This window comes from Thamnophis sirtalis, unplaced genomic scaffold, assembly GCF_051295495.1.
Source record: "Thamnophis sirtalis isolate CommonGarterSnake01/CBP01778 unplaced genomic scaffold, rThaSir2_p1.2 scaffold_3, whole genome shotgun sequence".
Classification (NCBI taxonomy): Eukaryota; Metazoa; Chordata; class Lepidosauria; order Squamata; family Natricidae; genus Thamnophis; species Thamnophis sirtalis.
In genome coordinates, this window is record NW_028261383.1 from 145,575,182 (window position 1) to 145,596,107 (window position 20,926).

The 20,926-nt window shown below is 38.5% G+C and overlaps 1 protein-coding gene across 3 annotated transcripts in view; it reads right to left on the reverse strand.

The window, feature by feature from the left end:
- Positions 1–20,926, reverse strand: part of STXBP4 (syntaxin binding protein 4) — an 83,727-nt gene that overhangs the window by 56,181 nt on the left and 6,620 nt on the right. For all 3 annotated transcript variants that reach the window (XM_087710335.1, XM_087710334.1, XM_087710333.1), the window contains exons 3-11: positions 18,986–19,059; positions 18,702–18,788; positions 17,343–17,412; positions 17,075–17,149; positions 13,190–13,269; positions 11,459–11,579; positions 8,343–8,475; positions 3,971–4,077; positions 2,781–2,961 (exon numbers count right to left, since the gene is read on the reverse strand). In XM_087710335.1, the coding sequence (XP_087566461.1) occupies positions 2,781–2,961; positions 3,971–4,077; positions 8,343–8,475; positions 11,459–11,579; positions 13,190–13,269; positions 17,075–17,149; positions 17,343–17,412; positions 18,702–18,788; positions 18,986–19,059 (928 nt within the window). The remainder of the gene's footprint in view (positions 1–2,780; positions 2,962–3,970; positions 4,078–8,342; positions 8,476–11,458; positions 11,580–13,189; positions 13,270–17,074; positions 17,150–17,342; positions 17,413–18,701; positions 18,789–18,985; positions 19,060–20,926) is intronic.

Here is a 20,926-nt window from a genome sequence, read left to right on the forward strand (position 1 = left end):
TCCAAAACAGCACTGAGTATAATTCTTTGCCTCCCTCGTAAATATGTGCATATATATTTAATGTGCATTAAGTAATCTACAACTTGCCAGATGAAGGCATTTCACAGTAAACTTATAGCACTGAGGATTTCATTGTTTCATGACATTTTTTAACAAGCTAGAAATAATGAATACCATTAAAAATAAACACCACCATGTTCTACATTACTTATATAATTTTTTATTAAAACTGCATGCTGGTACTTTAGAAACACTGAAGGCAAAATTTCTCAAATACAGCTTTAAAAAGCTGTAGAACATCCGCTGCACTCTCTACTTCTGGTCTCTCCTCTGGTGGTGGTGTTTATGTATATGATTGTACATTTATTTAATGTACAATCATGTGTGTAGATTCCAACAATTAAACAGGGCTGGATTTTGGATTCTAATTGGAATTCTAGTCTAATCTAGGACAAGTCCCTTCTCAGTCAGTACCAAAAAGAAACACAAAATCAAACCCAATCACTCAGTGGAACAAAATATTATTCTCTAGGTCTGGGCAAAATCATGAAGTAAAACCGCTATGCACCTACAGAGATGTAGGAACTGTTTTTGAAGCAGTCACATGAATCTTATACAGAGATGGGTTGCTGCCGGTTCGGCCTGGATTGGCTGAACCGGTAGTAGCAGCGGTGAGAGGTTCTGCCCACCTGCCCGAATGCTTCGGCGCATGCACAGAAGCAACGCATGTGGGTGTGAGTGAGCACGGGAGCGGCCCGAACTGGTAGTAAAAGAATTAGCAACCCGCCTCTGATCTTATAGTTGATACAACTGCATTATCATCTAAAAAAAGGTTTGTTTTCTATGGGAATCTGGTCTTGAAAAGACTCTTTTTTTGAAAGTTTTGTATAACTACATTATTCTGGATTTTGAAATTTCTGAGAAATGCAACATGCTTTTAGTTGAGTGTTTATTTCAAAGAGAATCATGCTTTGTGTGCACTGCTTTTTTCTTTTCTTCCAGGAGGCCTTGATGCAATCATGTTCTAATCATAGATAGGCTTCTCCATAAAGGAAGTATTCTGATAATGGAGAAACCAGCCCACATCTCCTAGGACATATACTTCCCCTTAGGCTATTTAAAATATTTCTTCTGCATTAAACATCGGTCTGGGAGAAGTGCTATCTAATTTAACAGCAAATATAGACAATTATTTTGAATACTAATTATCTTCTCAGAATAAGGCTGCTTCCTATAGCTAAAAGAATACATGAAAATGATTTTTTCCTCAAAAGAAAGAATGATGTTTTTCAGAGATTTATTTCTTCTCATAAAGCAAATTAAAGTGGGTGAATATGAACCCACTTTGTGCAGAAAAATTCAGGCTGCTGCGTTGTTCATCCAGCCTGGTGCCCTGTGATATGTTGAATTTATACCCTACGTAATATCCAAGAAATATGATAAAAACCATGCCTGCTGGGAGCTGAAAGGCAACATATACAGAGGACATAAGATTGGAGAGCCAAACCAACTAGAACAAGTTATTTCTTTGAGGTGTGCCATGTACAAGCCAGGAGTTCAAAGAAATTATTTGTGATAGTATTAATTAGCAAATAACTAGATGCTTTAAGTTAAAGATGTGTAATTTACCTAGCTCATTAGGCATTTGATAGTCATACTCTTCTCAGCAATAGCAATGACCATGTATAGAATTTCTTTAGATTGAATGCTTTATGCATAAGAAAAGAATACAACAGAAGTAGCAATCGGATGAAGCTAAACATGACACCCAGTCCTATTCAGTTGACAATAATGAGCATGAAGAGTTTGCTCTTAATTAGTTTATTTTCTCTTTGATTACTTAATTTCTGTTTTTCTTGTTTCTTTTTTACAGAAAGTATGCATTATAATATTAGCATGCATAATTTTCAACTGCAAATTGCCTTAAAACTGCTGTAGACAGATAATCAATAAACAGTGAATATTTGCAAACAAACTGCTTCTCATGTAATAGTTATGCCTCATTGATAAAACTTTACAGGGAGTCCAAACTTTGTTACATTGCAATCAGTAATCTCACCTTCTTTTCTTAGGTCTTCATTGATTTCTCCCCCCCCCCGCCCCCAATTAGCTATTAGTAATCACCGGGAGTCAAATGGCATATAAGTTTTAAAATAAATGAAAACAAAATTGCCCACCGTTCACATGGCTCAGTTCCAAGTGGTGGCAGGGGTAGGGGAAGGTTTGGCACATGCATGCCACATACACTAAGGCAGCTTCGCGCCCATATGCGCTTGCCCGGAAAGCCCAAAATAATTGTCTTTAAAGCCTTCCCGAGAAATTGTCTTATGCAAATAAATGCTCACCTACTATTATATATTTGGAAATATTTGGGTATGCCCTTACAGAAAACAATAGTCACTTCTAAATTTATAAAAATAGTCAATGCATAAACAACATTGCAAGAAATTTGATTTTATGTATTTTTTTATTACATTTGATTGTGGTCATGTATTTTGCAAAATTAGACCATAAAGTTCTCTTTGAAACAACGTCAACTCCTGGTGACTCCATGGGTGTGGCTGAGCAGATTGCTTGACACTGCTATTCTCCAAGATTTTAAAAATTATTGTTTCTTGATTAGTTTACAGCCTTCTTTCCTAACGGTTTCTCATCAAAGTACTATGTCTCCCTGCTCAGGTTTTTGAGATCAGCCAGATACTGCTTCAGTAAAATTCTTCCACTCAAAACACAGCAATTTTTAAAAGAAAGCAAATTTTTGTGTGACAAATTAAACTTGCCATATCAGATTTCTCAGCAGTAATATTCTCATTAGAAGACAATGTTGGGCAGAGGTTGAATAAATCATTCTGTAGTCCACATCTCTCTGAATTTAGTAGATTGGAGAATGGATGCATATTTTCCACTTCATCAGGACCAGAATCATGTCGAATGAAAGTTATCTCCCAAGAGATATATGAACTAAATGAATGAAAAAGAACTTGTATCATATGCGGAGTCCTTCCAAGTAATAAATATTTTTTGTTGCTTTCTAGCTATTTAGGGAACAAATTCAGTAAGATTAAAATTTATTACACTGTTTTTACTGGCTTTTGACATAAGAGGTGAATACGGGTAATCCTTGATTTAGAAGTTTGTTTAATGATGGTTCGAAATTACAACAGCAATGAAAAAAATGATTTATGGCCTTTTTTCACACTTATGACTACTGCAGCATTCTCATGGTCACATGATCAGATACTTGGCAACTGACTCATATTTATGACGGTTGCGGTGTCCCAGGGTCATTTGATCAGGTTTTGCCACCTTCTGATAAGCAAAGTCAATGGGGAAGCCAGATTTACTTAACAAACGTGTTACTAATTTAACAACTGCAGCAATTAACTTAACAAATGTGGCAAGGTCGTAAAATGGGGCAAAAGTCATTTAAAAATGTCTCACTTAGCAACATAAATGCTGGGCTCCATTGTGGTCATAAATCAAGGATTACCTGTAGTTTAGTTGTGAAAACCTTAACGCTAACCTCCCCGGATAATAAGCCCAATCAGGCTTTTGAACGCAGATGCTAAAATAAGCCCTCCCCCCCAAAATAAGCTGTCCCCAAAAATATTGCAACACAGCAGCAGCCATGAGGTGACCACACTTGCCACCTCCTGTACCTCAAAAATAATAAGACCTCCCCGAAAATAAGGCCAAATGCTTATTTGGGGTAGGGGGTTGCAAAACAAAATAAGACCATCTTATTTTTGGAGAAACACGGTATGAACAAAATACATTCTGCACAATTCAATGAAGCCCCGAGTGAAATCCATTCATATACTTTAATTTCCCATGATTACTTATAAAATTATCACACACATTTTCAGAAGCACGTGTCCAAAACTCTTTTTGACAATTTTAAGAGAGTTAAATACATAAACATAATCTGAGAATGAATGTTGGGATGCTTGGTTTTATAACAAATGGTTACCTCGGCTGTGTTTGGTTGATTAGATTTCTTGCCTCTTCATAGGTGATCCCAATCAATGATTCCCCATTAACAGATACAAGCTGGTCACCAGGTCTCAATCGACCATCCTAACAAGAATAATGAGGACAGGGTTTCACGCTGATTTTTACCATCAGTTCAAACAGCTTAATGAAAACTTCTGTAAATCTATTAACTGTGAAGGGAAACCAAGTTACCAGTCAGATTGAAGAAGAGTGAAAGGGCAGGGGAGAGCTGCTAAATACAAGGGATGTTGCCTCAACAGCCAGTTTTTTATTTTTTTTTCTCTGTCTCATGCTCGCATTCCCAAAGCATTCTCTTTTAACTCGTTCACCCTGGGCAGATCTTCCCAATAAACAGTGGCATGGAGAACCTAATAGCAAGCCATCATGTAAGAGAGTGAATCAGTTTGGCTAGCAGTTAAGGTGCTGGCCTGGAAATCCCGACACTGAGCTCTAATTCTGTTTTAGGCATGAAAGCTAAAGGTAACTCTCACCCCCTCCCACTCCATCAGCTTGTCGTTGTGGGGAAAATAGGAGATAGGAAGGAGTATGTTTGCCACTTTGAGTTACTTATAACAGGGGTCCCCAATCCCTGGGCTGCGGCCCACTACCTGGCCGTAACCATTTTGGAATTGGGCTACGTGAATGGTGGGCTGGCAAGTGTGCATGCAGCTCTACTCACATAAGTGGTGGGCTGGCACATGTGAGCACATCTCGACTTGCACAAGTGATGAGCCGGTGTGCGCATGCATGTAGAAACCGGCCAACCACTTGCACGGGCCAGTTCTCCTCTTCCCCCCTGCTAGGCCACCAAGCCATAAAGGCTGGGGACTGCTGACTTATAAAGCAGGGGTCCCCAACCTATTTGGTTCCATGGACTAGCGGCAGTGGCTTTGGCAGCTTCTGTGGTGGGGGGAAGGTTTTGCGTAAGCAACCTAAGTTCTGCACATGTTCACATGAAGCTTTGTGCACTCACCTACTGCTTCGTTGGCCCAGTTCCCAAAAGGCAACAGCACAGGGGTCAGGGACCCCTGTTATAAAGTAATAAAGGTGGGATAAAAATCTACTAAATATAACATGCCCTCTGGAAGTAAAGTAGCAAAAATGTTTTTAAAAAGCAATTCATACAATGAAACTATTATCGTGTCTCTGAGCAATTGGAACTTATTGTCCAAATAAGCCCATTGCCTCCTCTGAAGACGTACCTATTTTGCAATATATAAACTAACATATGCAGGAAAAGGGAATAATAACAGAATTATATTTTCCCCTACAGGAATGTAATAGACCCTCCATTTTACTGATCTGAATGCATTGATTCTGCAGTATGGTTGATTAATCCTAAAAAAGAACGAACACTCCTTGCTATATACTCTCCTCTGAACTATATTCTTCATCCAGAGAGAAGATGGAAAAATAACTCTCATTTTTCTCTAGCATTGAAGGGCACTACGCCCACATGGAAGGATATTCAAAGAAATCTCACTATATTGCATATGTTTCTGAAAAATATGTACTCCATAGTAAGTCTTGTTCTTTTAGAGTCACTTATTTTGTCTACTGCAGGGGTGTCAAACTCAAATTTCATTGAGGGTCGCATCAGGGTTGTATTTGACCGGCGGGGGGGGGGACACAGGATGGGCGTGCCCAGCTTGATGTCACTCATGTTGAGGGCGTCTGTGGTGGCCTGAGCACTCTGCCAACGAAAATGAGCTTTCCAAGCTCTATTTTTTGGCTGCAATGGCCTCCTGCAACCCTCTGCCAGTGAAAATGGAGCTCAGGAGGGCCACATGCAGCCCTCATGAGCTCCATTTTCACTGACAGAGGCACCACAAGCTGATCCTTTGCAGTTTCCAGGGTGGTCCCATGGGCCAGATCTAAGCACCCCATGAGCTGAATCCAGCCCTGGGCCTTGAGTTTGGCACCCCTGGTCTACTGAATTAAAAGGAAGCATAATTCTCTGTAGTACCAGACATCCAAAATACTGTTAGTCTCTCTTGAATAAGAAGCCAGACAGACTGGATTCCCTCTGGTGTGGGATATGTAAGGATATAGAAGTGGTACCAGCTTCTTGCTTTATGCCTTTAGAAAAGAAAATGAGATTACAAACTCACCAAAGCTCAGAATAATGTTTTGTGTAAGCTTTCTCCATGCTTTCTAATCCATCCAGCATAGCTGGGGACCGCCTACAAATAATGTCCAAGGGTTTTTTCATAAAAGTGGGTGGGACGTTTAAAGAGAAAATTAATATCAATCTCTTGGGGAACTGAATTGCTATTATTATTTTTTGCCTAAATAACAACTCTGGGAGATCTGAGGTTAGCTTACATTAAACTACAGATGTTTAATTTTGTTATAGAATTAAGCCACGGATAGCCTATGAGAATTTCTGTACTAGTTAATCCAACCCTGAACTTGATTAATTTATTATCAAAGGGATGAAAATAAAAATCTGCTGTCAATGACTACTGCAGACATACTTCAGTGAACAACTCGATTAGAAAGATATAAAGATGATGGATTGACTTTTATGTCAATAAATTCAGGACATTTTCACCAGCCTTCAGTCAGGGATTTGAAGTTAAAATCAGACCGAGGAAGGCTGATTTACTGCTGTCTATTTCTCAGGGTAGTACCAGAAGAATTCTTTATTGTCATCAAGGTACCATGTTAATAGTCTGGGGTTTCTGTCTTAAAGGGCCTGTGTTGTGATGCAGGCAGCAATAAGACATTGCAAAAGAAATAAAGGAAATTATACCCACAAAGATTAAAAAAAAAAAGGAATAACAGGAGTTGTGGGACTGTCAGTATGAAATACTTGGAATGAAAGAAAGGTTCACAGAAAACAATGCAAGTACCTCTTGCAATGCAGATCAATGTCTACAATAAACCACCATTAGTATTTTTAATCCCCCCCTCTAATAACATTCTGTATTCCAATGGTCCATAAGATGCTAATTGGTTGCACCTTCTTAAAAGTAACTTCAGCTACAGTATTATTGAGCACTTGCATTTGATGGTTCTTTTAAGATGCCTTCTGATTAGCTTTCTATTGCTAACACTCAATATGTTGGGACTGCAACTTCCTGAATTTCCAACCAGCCTGGGAACTGCAATCCTGGTACATCCTGAATGCACCAAGTTGGGGAAGGCTGTGCTAATGCGTGATAATACAAGCAACAATGGTGACATCTTGTGGCAGTACCTGCAAATAGAACATCCTCTATTTGAATGTAAGAAATTAAACCTAACAGTTGCAGATAATAAGGCACATGAAAACAGGTGATAGGAAATGCAGCCCAAAACATACGGAGTGCACCAGGTTGCCCAATTCTGGCATCAACTCTGAATCAGACTGATAGAAAAGACTACTTTCTTAAAGTATTAAAAAAAAACCAACGATATCCAGAGAGTTCTGCTCGCAGAGATCTGCAAATTTTGAAAATGGGGATTAATTTATCAACAGCTGTCTATATTCTTGCTGTAATAATGTGTAAATTAAACATATGTCAAGTGAAACTCTTAAGTTCGGTTTGACTCAGAATGAGTTCATGAGTTATCTTGGCAATAACATGGAAGTGCTTTTGTCACTGCTTTCTTCCTTGATGTCTTTCAACATCCCAGTCTAGCCCATAATAATCTAAAATTACTTGACAATCTCTCATCCAAGAATTAAGCAGGGCTGACCCTTCTTGGCTTTCAAGTACAGACAAGATCAGCCTAGTGTTATCACCCGTGCCATATTTAAATGAGACATTTCAGGTGCTTGGAAGTTATCCAGATGACACAGAGAAATCAGTGCACACAATATCGAAGTTTAGGGAATTTCAAAACACTGATTAAGAATATTTCTCTTCAAAGCACGGCATGAAACTTTAAAACACAAAGTGCAATGGGAAAAAGAAACCTGAAAGCATCAAAGCAAACAGCACTTCATTGGTAAAACCTCTGCATTGAAGAAGATGACTCTGTACTGACAGCTGACTGATCCCAGGCAGTTCCTGGATCAAACCAGTCTATACTCCCGCTTTGGTACCTACCTTTGGTACCTATCTCAAATATCTGTCAGAATATCTAACATCAGAGGTGTCCGCAGGATATTGTGAGTCATCAGGATGTTGAATATGGTAGTGAGAATGAAGCTATGCCCATTTTTATTTGAGGAAGGCAAAATTCAGGGGGATGTAGCAAGAGGTGTGCTGCTCCTCTAAGTTAGAGATTAATTTTAATTCTGAAAAAGAGTTCTAAGATATAGGCAGACGCCAATCAATGGCACTCACGTCCGCCTTGGGTTGCAAAGAGAAAAGCAGAGATAGAAACCCTCTTCCCCAACTCTTCTCTGCTTTCTCTACCTTATGACAGTCTCCTCCAGGAATAACTGCCAGAATATACACCAAGGGCCCTTCATCCTTGTCGATGCCTCCTACAATCTGCAGGCCCAGACCCGTTTCCTTGGAAACGCTGATAATCTGAAATATGCTGTCACTAGAGACAAAAAGAAACAAAGTTAGTTTTAAAAGGTCAGTGACTGGGAAACAGAACAAATATGAAGAATACCTTGCAGCAAAATCTTTTGTTTTCTCACAGACATGCTTTGATGCCTCTTATGCTTACGAATATTAAGCAGGATATCACATTCCCCTCTACCCGCTACCTCACTCTAAAAGAACAGGAAAGTTGAATCAAGCAGTCGTGTGCAAAATGGAAACTTTGGCGTGGGGCCCCTTATACAATTCTGTTTCTGTGAAGACTATTCTTTCCCCAGTTGACTAAGAAAGAATCCCTTACTATATGTCTTTGGAATGTGATAATGAATATACCATGTACTTGATTTAAATAAAAAAAAATTAAACTTAGTTTAAGCAGGGTCTTATTTTCTTTTCACCCCTGAAATAAGCACTTGGCCTTATTTTCAGGGAAATCTTATTATTTTTGAGGTGCAGGAGGTGACGAGCATAGTCACCTCATAGCTGCTGCTGTATTGAAATATTTTGGGGAGGGCTTATTTTTGGGGAGGGCTTATTTTAGCACATGTGCTCAAAAGCCCAATTGGGCTTATTATCCAGGGAGGTCTTATTTTCAGGGAAATAGGATAGGTCCCACAGCTTGCTATATCTGGAAGAATTTCTCTCCCTCTCTCTCTCTCTCTCTCTCTCTCTTTGATTTGCTTCATGGAATTTGAGGGTTAAAAAAAATTTAAAATGCTAGGTGTTACATATTCATTCAACCAAAAATATAGTAGCAAATAAAAGGCATTTATCTGGAACTGCCTCCTCTCCATTATAATATGCTGTTTCAGACAAGGCAATTGTATAAACCAGACCCATGCCAGAATGCAACCTGTCTCTAGGCTCCGTTAGACTGTAAGGAATCTCTCTTAGATGAGCAGACGAACGTGAGGTTGCCTGGCAAAATCACTTGGTCTGTCCTACCCCATCTAACAACACTGCCATCTGCCAGGACTCAATGCCTGGCCTTAGAGACACCTCAGGTGGAATCAGGCAAACCAGCATTTTATTTTTCACTCCGGGCAGCAAATGCCTTGGGGCATTGCCGATGTCTACATATCTAAAAGCTGAGCTTTATCAATCTGTATAGAACTTGGAAGTTTAATGAGGAGCCAAGACCAGGGAAAACAGGCATTTTGTATATTTCTGGCACCAACTCTGAACCAGACTGATAGAAAAGATCATTATCTTAATGTATTGGGGTGTGTGTGTGGGAATAACCAAAGAGTTCTGCTTGCACAGTGCTCTGCAAACTTTGAAAATGGGGATTAATTGATCAACAGCTGTCTATATTCATAGTGTAATAATATGCAAATTAAACATATGTCAAGTTAAACTTTTCAGTTTAGTTTGACTCATAATAGGTTCATGAGTTATCTTGGCAAAAACATGGAAGTTTTTTTGTCACTGCTATCTTCCTTTCTTCTATAAGCCTAAAAGCTGAGCATTATAAATCTGCATTGAATTTGAAGTGTAATGGTGAGCCAAAATCTAGGAAAACAGGCAGTTTATATGTTTCTCTGTAAACTCAATGATAGCATACTAAAGACATCAGGAAAATAACCTGTGGTCCATAATATAAGCATAATGAAACCTGACAGACAGTAAAATAAAATAAGGTTTGGACCCAGGAACCTAAGGAAAAGGAGCAAGGATACAAAATTTAAAACTAACGTTGCTTTAAATTTAAAGACGGGAGCCAGTTCTGTCTAGTGGTTAAGGCACCAGGCTAGAAAGCAGGAGAGGAGACTGTGAGTTCAACTTCTGCCTTAGCCATGAAAATAGGAGGAAGATGATGTGTAGGATATGTTTGCTGCCATAAGTTATTTGCAAAAATAATAAATGCAACATAAAAACAAAATAAAAACTGGATCACAGGAGACAATTCTGTTTTGAGTGCTGGCAAGGCAGCCACTTCCAATCAGGCTGTTTTAAGACGCTGTCCCCACAGCATGGCAGCCACAGAGGCCAATATGTCTAGAGATACCAAGCTTAGAACCCAGTAGGGTTCCTGCTGTTGGGCGATTTTCACTTCACTTTCAGAAATGTGTCTGGGATCAGTAACCATGACAGAAAATGTGGAGGCTGGGTGGCCTTGCAGTTGTCTCCTGGATATGTGTCTGCTTGCCAGTGAACAAAACTGGAAGTTTTACTTGGGCCCATGAAAGAAAAGCACAGTTGCTAAGCAACTGTGACCACATCATTGCTTCTTTTCCAGGTTTTGAAAAATAGGGACAGGCAAAGCTTTTCCTCATCTACAAAGGATTATAGGTGAGAGTTCCCAGCCTACAAGTTGATGTGTCTTCTCTCAGCCCTCAGAATCAACTTAGAGAATGACAAGGTTTTGATTTTTTTTGCTTATTTTTTAAAAAAGAAAAAAGCAAATAAAAAAAGGCCTTGGGGAAGTTCCAGGATGCATCCTCAGGGTCTCAGGTTTAATGGATTTGGAGAAGGTCATAGGAAAACCCGGACAGTATTGGATGGAAAGATGTCTATGGAGATTCATAACCATCTGGGTCATGGTTGTCCCAAAGGTGCTTTTTCCAAAAGGCAACTGGACCTTCTTGGGTTTTTTTCTTTAAAAACATTTCCCTTCTCATCCAAGAGGCTTCTTCAGTTCTGTTGAATGGGTTCAAAAGATTACCTCTGAACTGACATAGGACAAGATTCTATGCTCCTTAAAAACTGAGACCACTTAAGAAAAATAAGTGCAAGCAAACTACAGAAAATGGCAGCAGAGCCTGGCTATGACATTTTTCATAGTTAATTCCAGGCAGAGAAACAACTTATAAAACAAAAATCGAAAGCCATGCCCTTTTGAGAACCTTCTGTCAGTATTGACAGCTCACAATCTTAAGATTAAAAGGGAGGCTTTGGAAACGATAATATTCCTGTGCTTTAAGCCCAGCATCCTGTCTTTTCCACAAACTCTCCATGAAAAACAAACTTCACATAGTTACTTTGTGATGGCTTGAAGTGATGTTACCGCTGCAGGCCTTCCCGGGAGGTTTGTCACAGTGTCCTTTGGATGAAATAGTGAATGACTCACTGAAGGTGCTCCGGAAGAAAAGCTATCAACACCTTTGCGGGGAGGAATAAAAAAAGAGTCAAGGAAACAAAATGAGTATCTACTAAAGCAAGCAACTGCTCAATACCACAAAGATTGCTGCCTCTTGTTCAAATCTTCTATTATTTTAAAGTAGGGGTGAAGAATGGGGTCCAATCCAAGGATCACAATGTTCTATTAGGAACATCTTAAGTGAGTTCCCTGACATCAAGGAAGGGAAGAGATTGGCAATTCCAGGGCCAAATGTAATCCCAAATCTTTTGTAGTAGGGGTGTCCAACCGTGGCAACTTTAAGACCTGTGGACTTCAACTTCCAGAATTCCATTGTAGCATCCCCACAGTCATGTGATCAAAATTCTGGTGATTGGCAACTGGCAGGTATTGAATGACGATTGTAGTGCTCTGGTCATTTGTGACCTTCCCAGAAAAGCTTTCAAAAAGCAAAGTCAATGGGGGAAGCTGGATTTGCTTAACAGCTGTATGATTCACTTAATGACTGCAGCAAAAAGGTTGTAAAATTGGCCAGAGCTCATTTAACAACTGCCCCACTTAGCAATGGAAAGTCTGTTCCTAATTGCAGTTGTAAATTGAAGACTGAGAACTGTAAGTAGTACTTTCATCTATGAACGTTTTCAGACTAAACTGCCTACCAGTAAGGGCAGAAATGGCTCCCCAGTAAAACAGAGAGAGTTATAATTTAACAGACTGCTGGACTAGGGCTGGGGAAACCTCACTTCAAATTGCCATTCAGTCATAAAGCTCAACCTACCCTACCTCACAGTGAAGGAAAACAGGATGTGAGAAAAATCAATCCACCATGAGCTCCTTGGGAAAAAGGCAAAGGGAAAATATAATTTAACTACAACAAGCTGATAGGCCCCCAAACCATCCTTTACAATGAATTGCAATCTGCTCTGTTCAGCCTCTTATAAGTGCTTCAAACTCTAATCTTCTAATCTAAACTCTAATGAGTTTAGAATCTCTAAACTCATTAGATGTGAACTCTACTCTTCACATGGGCAATAAATAAACTTGCAAGCACTTTGACAAAATAGAAGTTAGCAACAATTAAGTTCTTTCCGTTTTAAACACTAAGCCAGAAACATTTTCCTATATTACAAAGCAAGGCCCTGCATAGGCTTTAATTGATTGGAATTGACATACGACATGGTAACCTATGTGTAATACAGGATTCTGGGGCTTGAAACGGTCCTGAACAGCTGGTTTACTAGTGTTTTTCTTCTCACTGTGGCAATCATAACACAGCAGTGTTAGCCAGTGATCGCCTGAGAATACAGTTAATTATTTACCTGGCACACTTTGGAATTATAGGCTCAATATGTTCTCAAACCACCAAACATTTGGAAATGTACAGATGAACCTTAGGGGGCAGTATGACACTACTATTATACTGTTCAGTTCATTATATATATAAAATTTTGATTGAACTGAAGTGTCCTTTCTGTCCATCAAACATCAGCCCATAAAATCTGGGTTAAAGGTCTACCTTCCAATTCGCGAAAGCATCTCTACCAACCTGAAATATTAATGGAGGCCATTAGGCCAAGAAGCATTTTCTAGTATTCTCTTATATTGCAGAGTGAAAACATAAGCAACCCCTTACCAGTTAGGATCTGCGTTGGGGAATTCCTACTGGAGTTATTGTGTGAACTGTACTTCTCCATCAAGGCCAGAAATTCTTTCCTGCAATAATTTTTTTTTTTTAAAAGGGTAAAGATGCAATACATCATTTAATATCTTTTAGAATGTGCTGATCCGAGACCTTTCATGAATAGAGGTTTAGCTTATTTGCTGCTGGCTGAGCTAAATCCTGTGTTTTGCCTTAATACAACAGTTAAGAAATGTACCAACATTCCTTCATAGAAAACAAGAATAATAGTATTAAAGATTAGACAATAGATAACTGAAATAGATTTTCTGTCAGATATTTCCATCATGTTTCAACTACAGTTGCATAACTACAGGTTGGAAGTTCTGTGTGGCACGGAATATGCAAGACTGATTCATTTTCAAAGGCAGACTTGAAACAGCAAGAATTCTTTATGTACTTTCTTAAAGGCTCTTTTAATTTGCAAATTCCAACACAAAAGTAAGCTTGTCAAGATGCCCAAGCTTTCCCCATATTGATTTTTAAGGCTGACTAGTAACTTTCCCCCATCCTGTCTTCTCAAATCTGGAGATCTGTCACCACTCAATGTATTGCTAGGGAACAGCAAAATGGATGAATTCCTCTGTCTACAAACAGGAAGAGAAATGTTCTACTTTTGCCAGGGTTATATTATGGTTTTCTCATAGATTAACAAATCTATGATCAGAAAGATCAAACAGCCCAATTCTAGAAATCAGACTTGATTTTAAGTAGCAAATGCACCAATCCTTTCTAAAGGGAAGACACATTTTCCATAACTACCTAGAGGTCTGGGGATACAGGCGTACTCGATTAGGTATCTTACATAATACTCAGGTCAACATACTAACTTCTGATAATCTACTCAGAAGTAAATCTGATTAAGTTCAATGTGGTTTAGCCCACGGTTCCCCAAACTTGGGCCATGGCCTGTTCAGAACCAAGCCACGCAAACAGCATGTACGCAGTTCCGCTTGTGCAAACGGCCTTTAGAGCATGTGCACAACTCCATTTGTGCAAGTGCCATGCCCGCACTTGTCTACCGCTCATGCAGAACCATCCACTCCCCCCCACCTACCACAGGTCCGCAAAGCTGGAAAGGTTGGTACTGCTGGTTTAGTCTACCTCTTTAGGACTATACAAGTAGTCTTTGACTTACAACCACAATTGAATCCAGAATTTATGTTGCTAAGTGAAATTTGTCAAGTGAGTTTTGCCCATTTTACCACTTTTCTTGCCACATTTGTTAAGTGAATCACTGCAGTTGTTAAGTTAGTCAAACAGTTGTTAGGTGAATCTGGCTTCCCCACTGACTTTGCTTGTCAGAAGGTCATCATATGACTCCAGGACTCTACAATAGTCATAAGTATGAACCACTTGTCAAGCATCTGAATTTTGATCATATCATGCTGCAACAGTCATAAGTATGAAAACTGGTCATGTCATTTTCTTCAATTCCATTGCAACTTCGAACTGTCACTAAACGAATTGTGGTTAAGTCAAGGATTACTTGTACTCACCTGTTATTACAGGAATATAATACTGTAGTGAGTAGGATCATCCTGACTAAAATGGCCAGATGGAAAAAAGACTCCAAGACCAGACAGATGTAGGCTATATAACAATTTGCCAGTGTAAATTTAAAGAGATTTGAACATACATGTTAGTATGAGCCCAATAAAACAAAATTATAAACTAGCAAGAGGGAGTCTAATTCTGTTCTGGACTGAGAACTGCTGGAATGCCTGAACTGATTATAAATTTTAATTATTCAAGATGGTTACAGTAGTTTAAAAAAAATAGGTCAGCATTTTTTAACTGAAGCAGATTAGGAATCTCCAATTTACAGAACAGCCAGAGAAGAAAACCATTCGAGTAAAATTGGCAATTACACAATGAAGTGTGTCCAGATGCATAGTGTTATTTCACACATTAGGGGAAATTGGCCATTTTTCTTTCAACAGTAGCCAATATTTCCTCAATGCAAAATGTTACTCCAGAGTTAAACGGCAGGGTGCTCCGACCTCCATTATAGAAAGGAACAAAATGTATTTATTTCCAGTGCTTACATTTTTAATTTTGTTGACTTTTGCTTCCTAAATACCTCTAATTATTTCTTTGCATAGAGTTTCAGATGTTACAAATCCAGCAATTTTTCCCAATCTTTGAGAACAAGAATTTGTGCAGTCCATTAAAACAGTTAAAGGCTGTTTTCATGTACAAGTGGTTAGCCAGGTTTTAAATCAGGAAAAGACTTGCTTAGAAGAAAACTAGCTTAAAATCCTGCACAATCCTATCCATATAGTCTTCAATATAGGTGCAGTTTCCCTACCATTGCTAGCTAACCTGGTATGCATGTTTTGCTTAGATAATAACTAGTTTGATCTCACAGGTATAATAAATAAATAAACAAACAAACAAACAAACAAACACACACACACCCCACACACAAAGCAAGCAAAGAAGCAAGCAAGCTAGTTGGAACTACATTTACATCTATATATCCACCCAAGCAGAACTGCAATTCTGAAAAGGGAAATCAAATTTAGACAAACGCTGTAAAAGCATGATTCTTTAGCAGCAATTTTCTCCAACTTCTCCAACAATGTTCTCCAGAGATAATGCGCCTACAACTCCCAGAATCCTTAGCTAGCTAGGTGGCAATTATTTTTATTTATTTGTCAACAAGTACAAGGAAGCAAGTATGAAAAATGGCACAAATAAATGGATATAAATAAGCAAAACATAGCCATAAACACATAAAAAGAGTACATATAAAATGGGACAGTAGGACAAGGATGGTAGGCACACTGATGAGTTTATGCATGTCCCCTTTACAGACCTCTTAAGAAATGTGTAAGGTCCATGGTAGTCAGCTTAAGGTAAAAGGTAGAGGAACTAACAACAGGATCAGGTAGGGTGTTCCACACATTTACTACTCTACTGCTGAAATAGTTTTTCTTGCAATCAAGATTAGAACGGATTATATTAAGTTTGTATCTATTTATAGCCCCTGTGTTATTGCAGTTGAAGTAAAAGTAGTCATTAACAGGTAGGACATTATGGCAGATTATTTTGTGCACTAAACTCAGATTGGAATGTAGATGGCGTAGTTCAAGATTATCCAGGCCTAAAATTTCAAGCTTGGTGGTATACAGAATTTTATCATGAGAGGAGTTGAGTACTCTTCTTGTAAAATACCTCTGGACTCTCTCTAATGTTTTAAAGTCCGAAATGCAGTGGGTTCCAGGCAGGTGAGCAGTATTCAAGTATAAGTCTGGCAATATATAGATATAGGCAATATCAGTAGTGATATTCTAAACACATCTGAAAGGCACCAGATTGGAAAAGAATGCTCTATGAGAACTCTATTCATAAAACTTCACAAGATATAACCATAATAATGGACCTGCTGCAATTAGCAGTCTACAAGTCCACAAATCTAAAACTCACAGAAAAGGAAAACAAAGTTACAGACTTCATTTTTCAAGAACAGATTGCAGGAATCATCACCAGACATGTATGATTCACATTTAGTTTCCCTTCTCTATTGATTTTATCAGATGATTTATTAAAGTGGGAACAGGTGCTATATTTATTTTTCATCCCAGATTTTCTCAAAAAGGATAGGGATTGTGGATTTTTCTTCTTCTTTAATTTGCAAAAAAAAAATTGAAAACACTGCAATTTTGCAGTGAACTGACGGAAGTTCCCACACTATTAAAGAAGCTCTAATGAAAGAGATTAATTAAAGAGGAGGAAAAAGAAGGAAATGGTTGTAAAGGGGAAATGATAAGATCTACACTCAGACTTGGGTCTAGTATAATTTTCTAGGACTTGGGGAAATCTAACGTTTCTTACTTTGCATCTTCATCTCGGGCAATAAACAGAGACACGTGATTGGTTGCCGATGCCATCTGTAACATGTCAACAGCTCTGTAAAGTTAAAAATGAAGAGTTAAATGTACTGATTTTCTCCACTGAGGTGTTACAAAAGCATCACCATAATTCATTTTATCTAATTGTTTTCTATGAGTTGAACTGATTACATGCTCATTTAAAATACTAACAGGCAAATACAAATGTTAACTATTACAGTTCATGCTTATAATTAAATGTTAGAACTTACTTTTCATTAGTTACACCACATAATTTTTGGCCATTCACTTCTAAAATCAAATCTCCAATACACAACTGATCTTGAAAAGAAAAAAAAACCATGATAGTTAATTACAAATCAGCTACATCAAGAAAACAAAATGTTTATTTAGGAAAAAAACTGTACACACACACAAACTCAAAGAACCCCCCCCCCAAAGAAAAACACATCACGACAGAAAAATGTTAGAATTATTTCTGATATATTTTCAGCAAAATGACACAGCTACAATATTAGTAATTAGCTACTTTCTAGCTGACTGCAGAATCACTACGTTTATTTTATTTATATTTTTAAATATGACTTCATAGTAATGATTTAAGGCAATCTTTCATTTATCTTTTCTGCAATTTTACTATTTTTATATGCCCTTCTAACATAAAAAAGTCACTGGGGGTAACTTAACTATCATATGAATCTTACTATCCGACGTGCCTATTATAATACCTTGATCCCATATTATTGCCTTGAATTAGTGAACTAAATATTAATACCTGTTTTTCCGACTTAGTTATTTATTCCCCACTAATATACCTATCTTGTGCACCAGCAATTTATGATCAACAATGTTCTACTCAGAGGGAACTGACAGTTTTGCAGTCTTGCCAGCTAATACATAAGAGGTTGGAAGGTGAATAAAAAGATGAATTTTCATTTCCAATAAAGAGGAAAGTAAAAAAGTAAAACCAAAAACTATCCATGGTAATCCGTTTTGGAGCCCCCATGGATAGAGATGACAGGGGGAGGCTACTCATTCCACATTTCCTGTCCTTTGTCCATATGGGATGCGGGGGCCAAAAATGGCTGTATTTGGTGTATAAGACACAACATTTCCACGCTCTTTTTTTGGGGGGGAGGTGTGTCTTATACTCTGAAAAATACGGTAATTTCCTCCAAAACACTCCATGACTACCTGGAGCTAAAAGCAAATTCTTCTAATATCCTGGCTGATTAAATTTCTCCTTTTTTCACAACATCATAATCCATCCATCAACGTAGTATATTGTGTGTAAGATTTGCAATTTCTCTTTGGGCCAAATTAAATCAGGTATATAGTGTGCCTAGAATTCTCTCACTTGAATCTACTGGATGACTCCCCCCACCCAAATGATAAAATTATTTCTACGAGTGGATGGACCCCAGCTTTTCCTGTGTAATCTGCTCTAAAAGATTGGAATACAGGGAGTTCTGTAGGGGTAGGAAAAAGAAGATGGTCAGGATGTGTGGATCTTTAATTTTAAAAAATGAATATATCGATTGTTACAGCTTTTTTTTAAAAAGCAGCATTGCCACCAGTGAAGATCACAAGTAATTATTTACTATCTGTACCAGCTATCCTTTCAGGTAATATCTCCTTTATGAAAATTCCATACTCTTCTTTGGATTGATCTTGACAGCCTCCAATAATTTTAATGCCTGTTGAGCAATTAAAACAAAGATATAAATAGGTTATTTTCTTATTTTCCCCACTGTGATAAACATACCATGGAAATTGCTAAATAACTGCAAAGATTATAAATCCTCTGATTATAAATCAGAGTGGACCACCTGCCCAAAATAGTATGGCAATTCTCCAACTTCATTAGAGTAAATTGAATATGTAATCTGATTACCTAATCCATTTTGGCAGTCTGAAAATGAAACATGGTGTATAGTTCGATGCGTTCCATGCGGGCCTACAAAGGTCCTTTGAAATAGAAAAGAGAAGGTTGATTTCAGAGTGGTTGCAACTTATGAAATCCATTGTTTTAAAAAATTGAAACATTGAGCCTATTAAGGTAAGAGAAGCAGATATCTTTAGAAATAGTCATGAATAAATAATTAAACTCATTTGTTTCCTTCCACTGTTTCCTTCCACCATTTAGAAGGAGATGTTTTATTTTTATTTAGCTGGTTTGCACTAACAATAACAAGAACAGACTCGATTCCTGCAATGCTCTTTTCATTCTTTTGAGAACTTCCTGGTGCTAAGCTCAGGAAGTTAATTTAATTTAATTTGACTTAGGTGATCTCTTATTCCAGTTGATTCTAGGCAGTTCATAATACAGACAGTTCTCATTTAACAATCACAAATGGAACTGACAACTTGATTGTTAAGCAATGTGATTGTTAAGCAAAACATCACATGGCCACACTAGACATGTAACGTTACCCTTCCATGGTCATAAATTGGATCACCTGTGGTCATAAAGTGACTGTGACTTGCAATTTTACTGCCAGATTCTCCACTGACTCTGCCTGTCAGAAGCCAGTTGTGAAATGTACAAAGGGTGACTACATGACCATGGATTGCTGCAAATATGGCAAGCGCCTGCTGGTTGCAAAATGTTTAAGTCTCGATCATGTGACCACAGGAATGTTGTAACAGTTGTAAGTGTAAGGACTAGTTGCAAAGTTACTTTTTCAGCACCACTGAAACTACAAAAACTCGCCAAACAGGGCAGTCATTAAGCCATATATTGTACAATAAAAGAATACAGTACAATGCAATTTGAAACAAGCAACAAGAAGCAGATTTAAAAAATTAGATCACGTTACCCTGGACTTTTTCTCACATTCTTTGTGCCCAAAGAAAAGTGATACATTTCCTTAGGACAATGTCACCTTGGTAGCACTAGTGACAAAAACTAGGTAAATGGGCAGCCTGTTGTACCATGAATGTAAAAGGACACTCTTGTGTACTTCTGATCTACACTGTCAGCTACCTGTCATCATGCTGATCAGTAAAAATCCTATGTGGTGCACAGGTATCACTTCTGTCTTCTGTACAATCTCCAAGATTTAAGCTGAAGGATAGGCAGAGATAAATAATCTTGAACTGTTACTTGAAATGTTTGTATAAATATGAAATCAAGATGAAGAGTGAAAGTGTAAATGTGGGGAAAGAACACAAATGCACGATGTAGTTACGACCTACTTATTATCTAGCAACATTTTATTTGATAACAGCCGTCCCTCAAAATACTAGAAGGTTGTTCTAAAGCAGGGCTGTCAAACTCAAGGTCCGCAAGCCACATCCCCCCGCGGGTGCTTAGATCTGGCTCGCGGGGCAGCCATGAAAACAGCGAATGACTGGCTCACGGTACCTCTGCCAGAGAAAATGGAGCTTAGGAGGTTCGTGCTCAGTGCCCCCAACCCCCATTTTCACTGGCAGAGGCACCGTGTTTTGCATTTGAGCATCCAAGAACAGACAGGAAAGGAAAAAGGGAAAGAGGAAAGATAAATTAAAAGAAGGAAAGATGGGAAGAGAGCAAGGAAGGAAAAAGAAGGCAAGAGGGGAAGGAAGAAGAAAGGAGGATGAAGAGGGAAGGAAAAAGAAGGGACGGAAGGAAGTCCTGCCTTAGTACTTGACCACCAGCAGATGGCAAGGCTCCTCTGGAGCAGAGGTCTCCAACGGTGGCAATTTTAAGACTTGTGGACTTCAATTCCCAGAATTCCTCAGCCAACAAAGTCTTAAAGTTGCCAAGCTTGGAGACCGTTGCTCTGAATGACAAGGGTTTGGCACTCGCCCTGGTCTAGCCTTCCTCCACTGGAGACAATGGATCCCCCAGTCT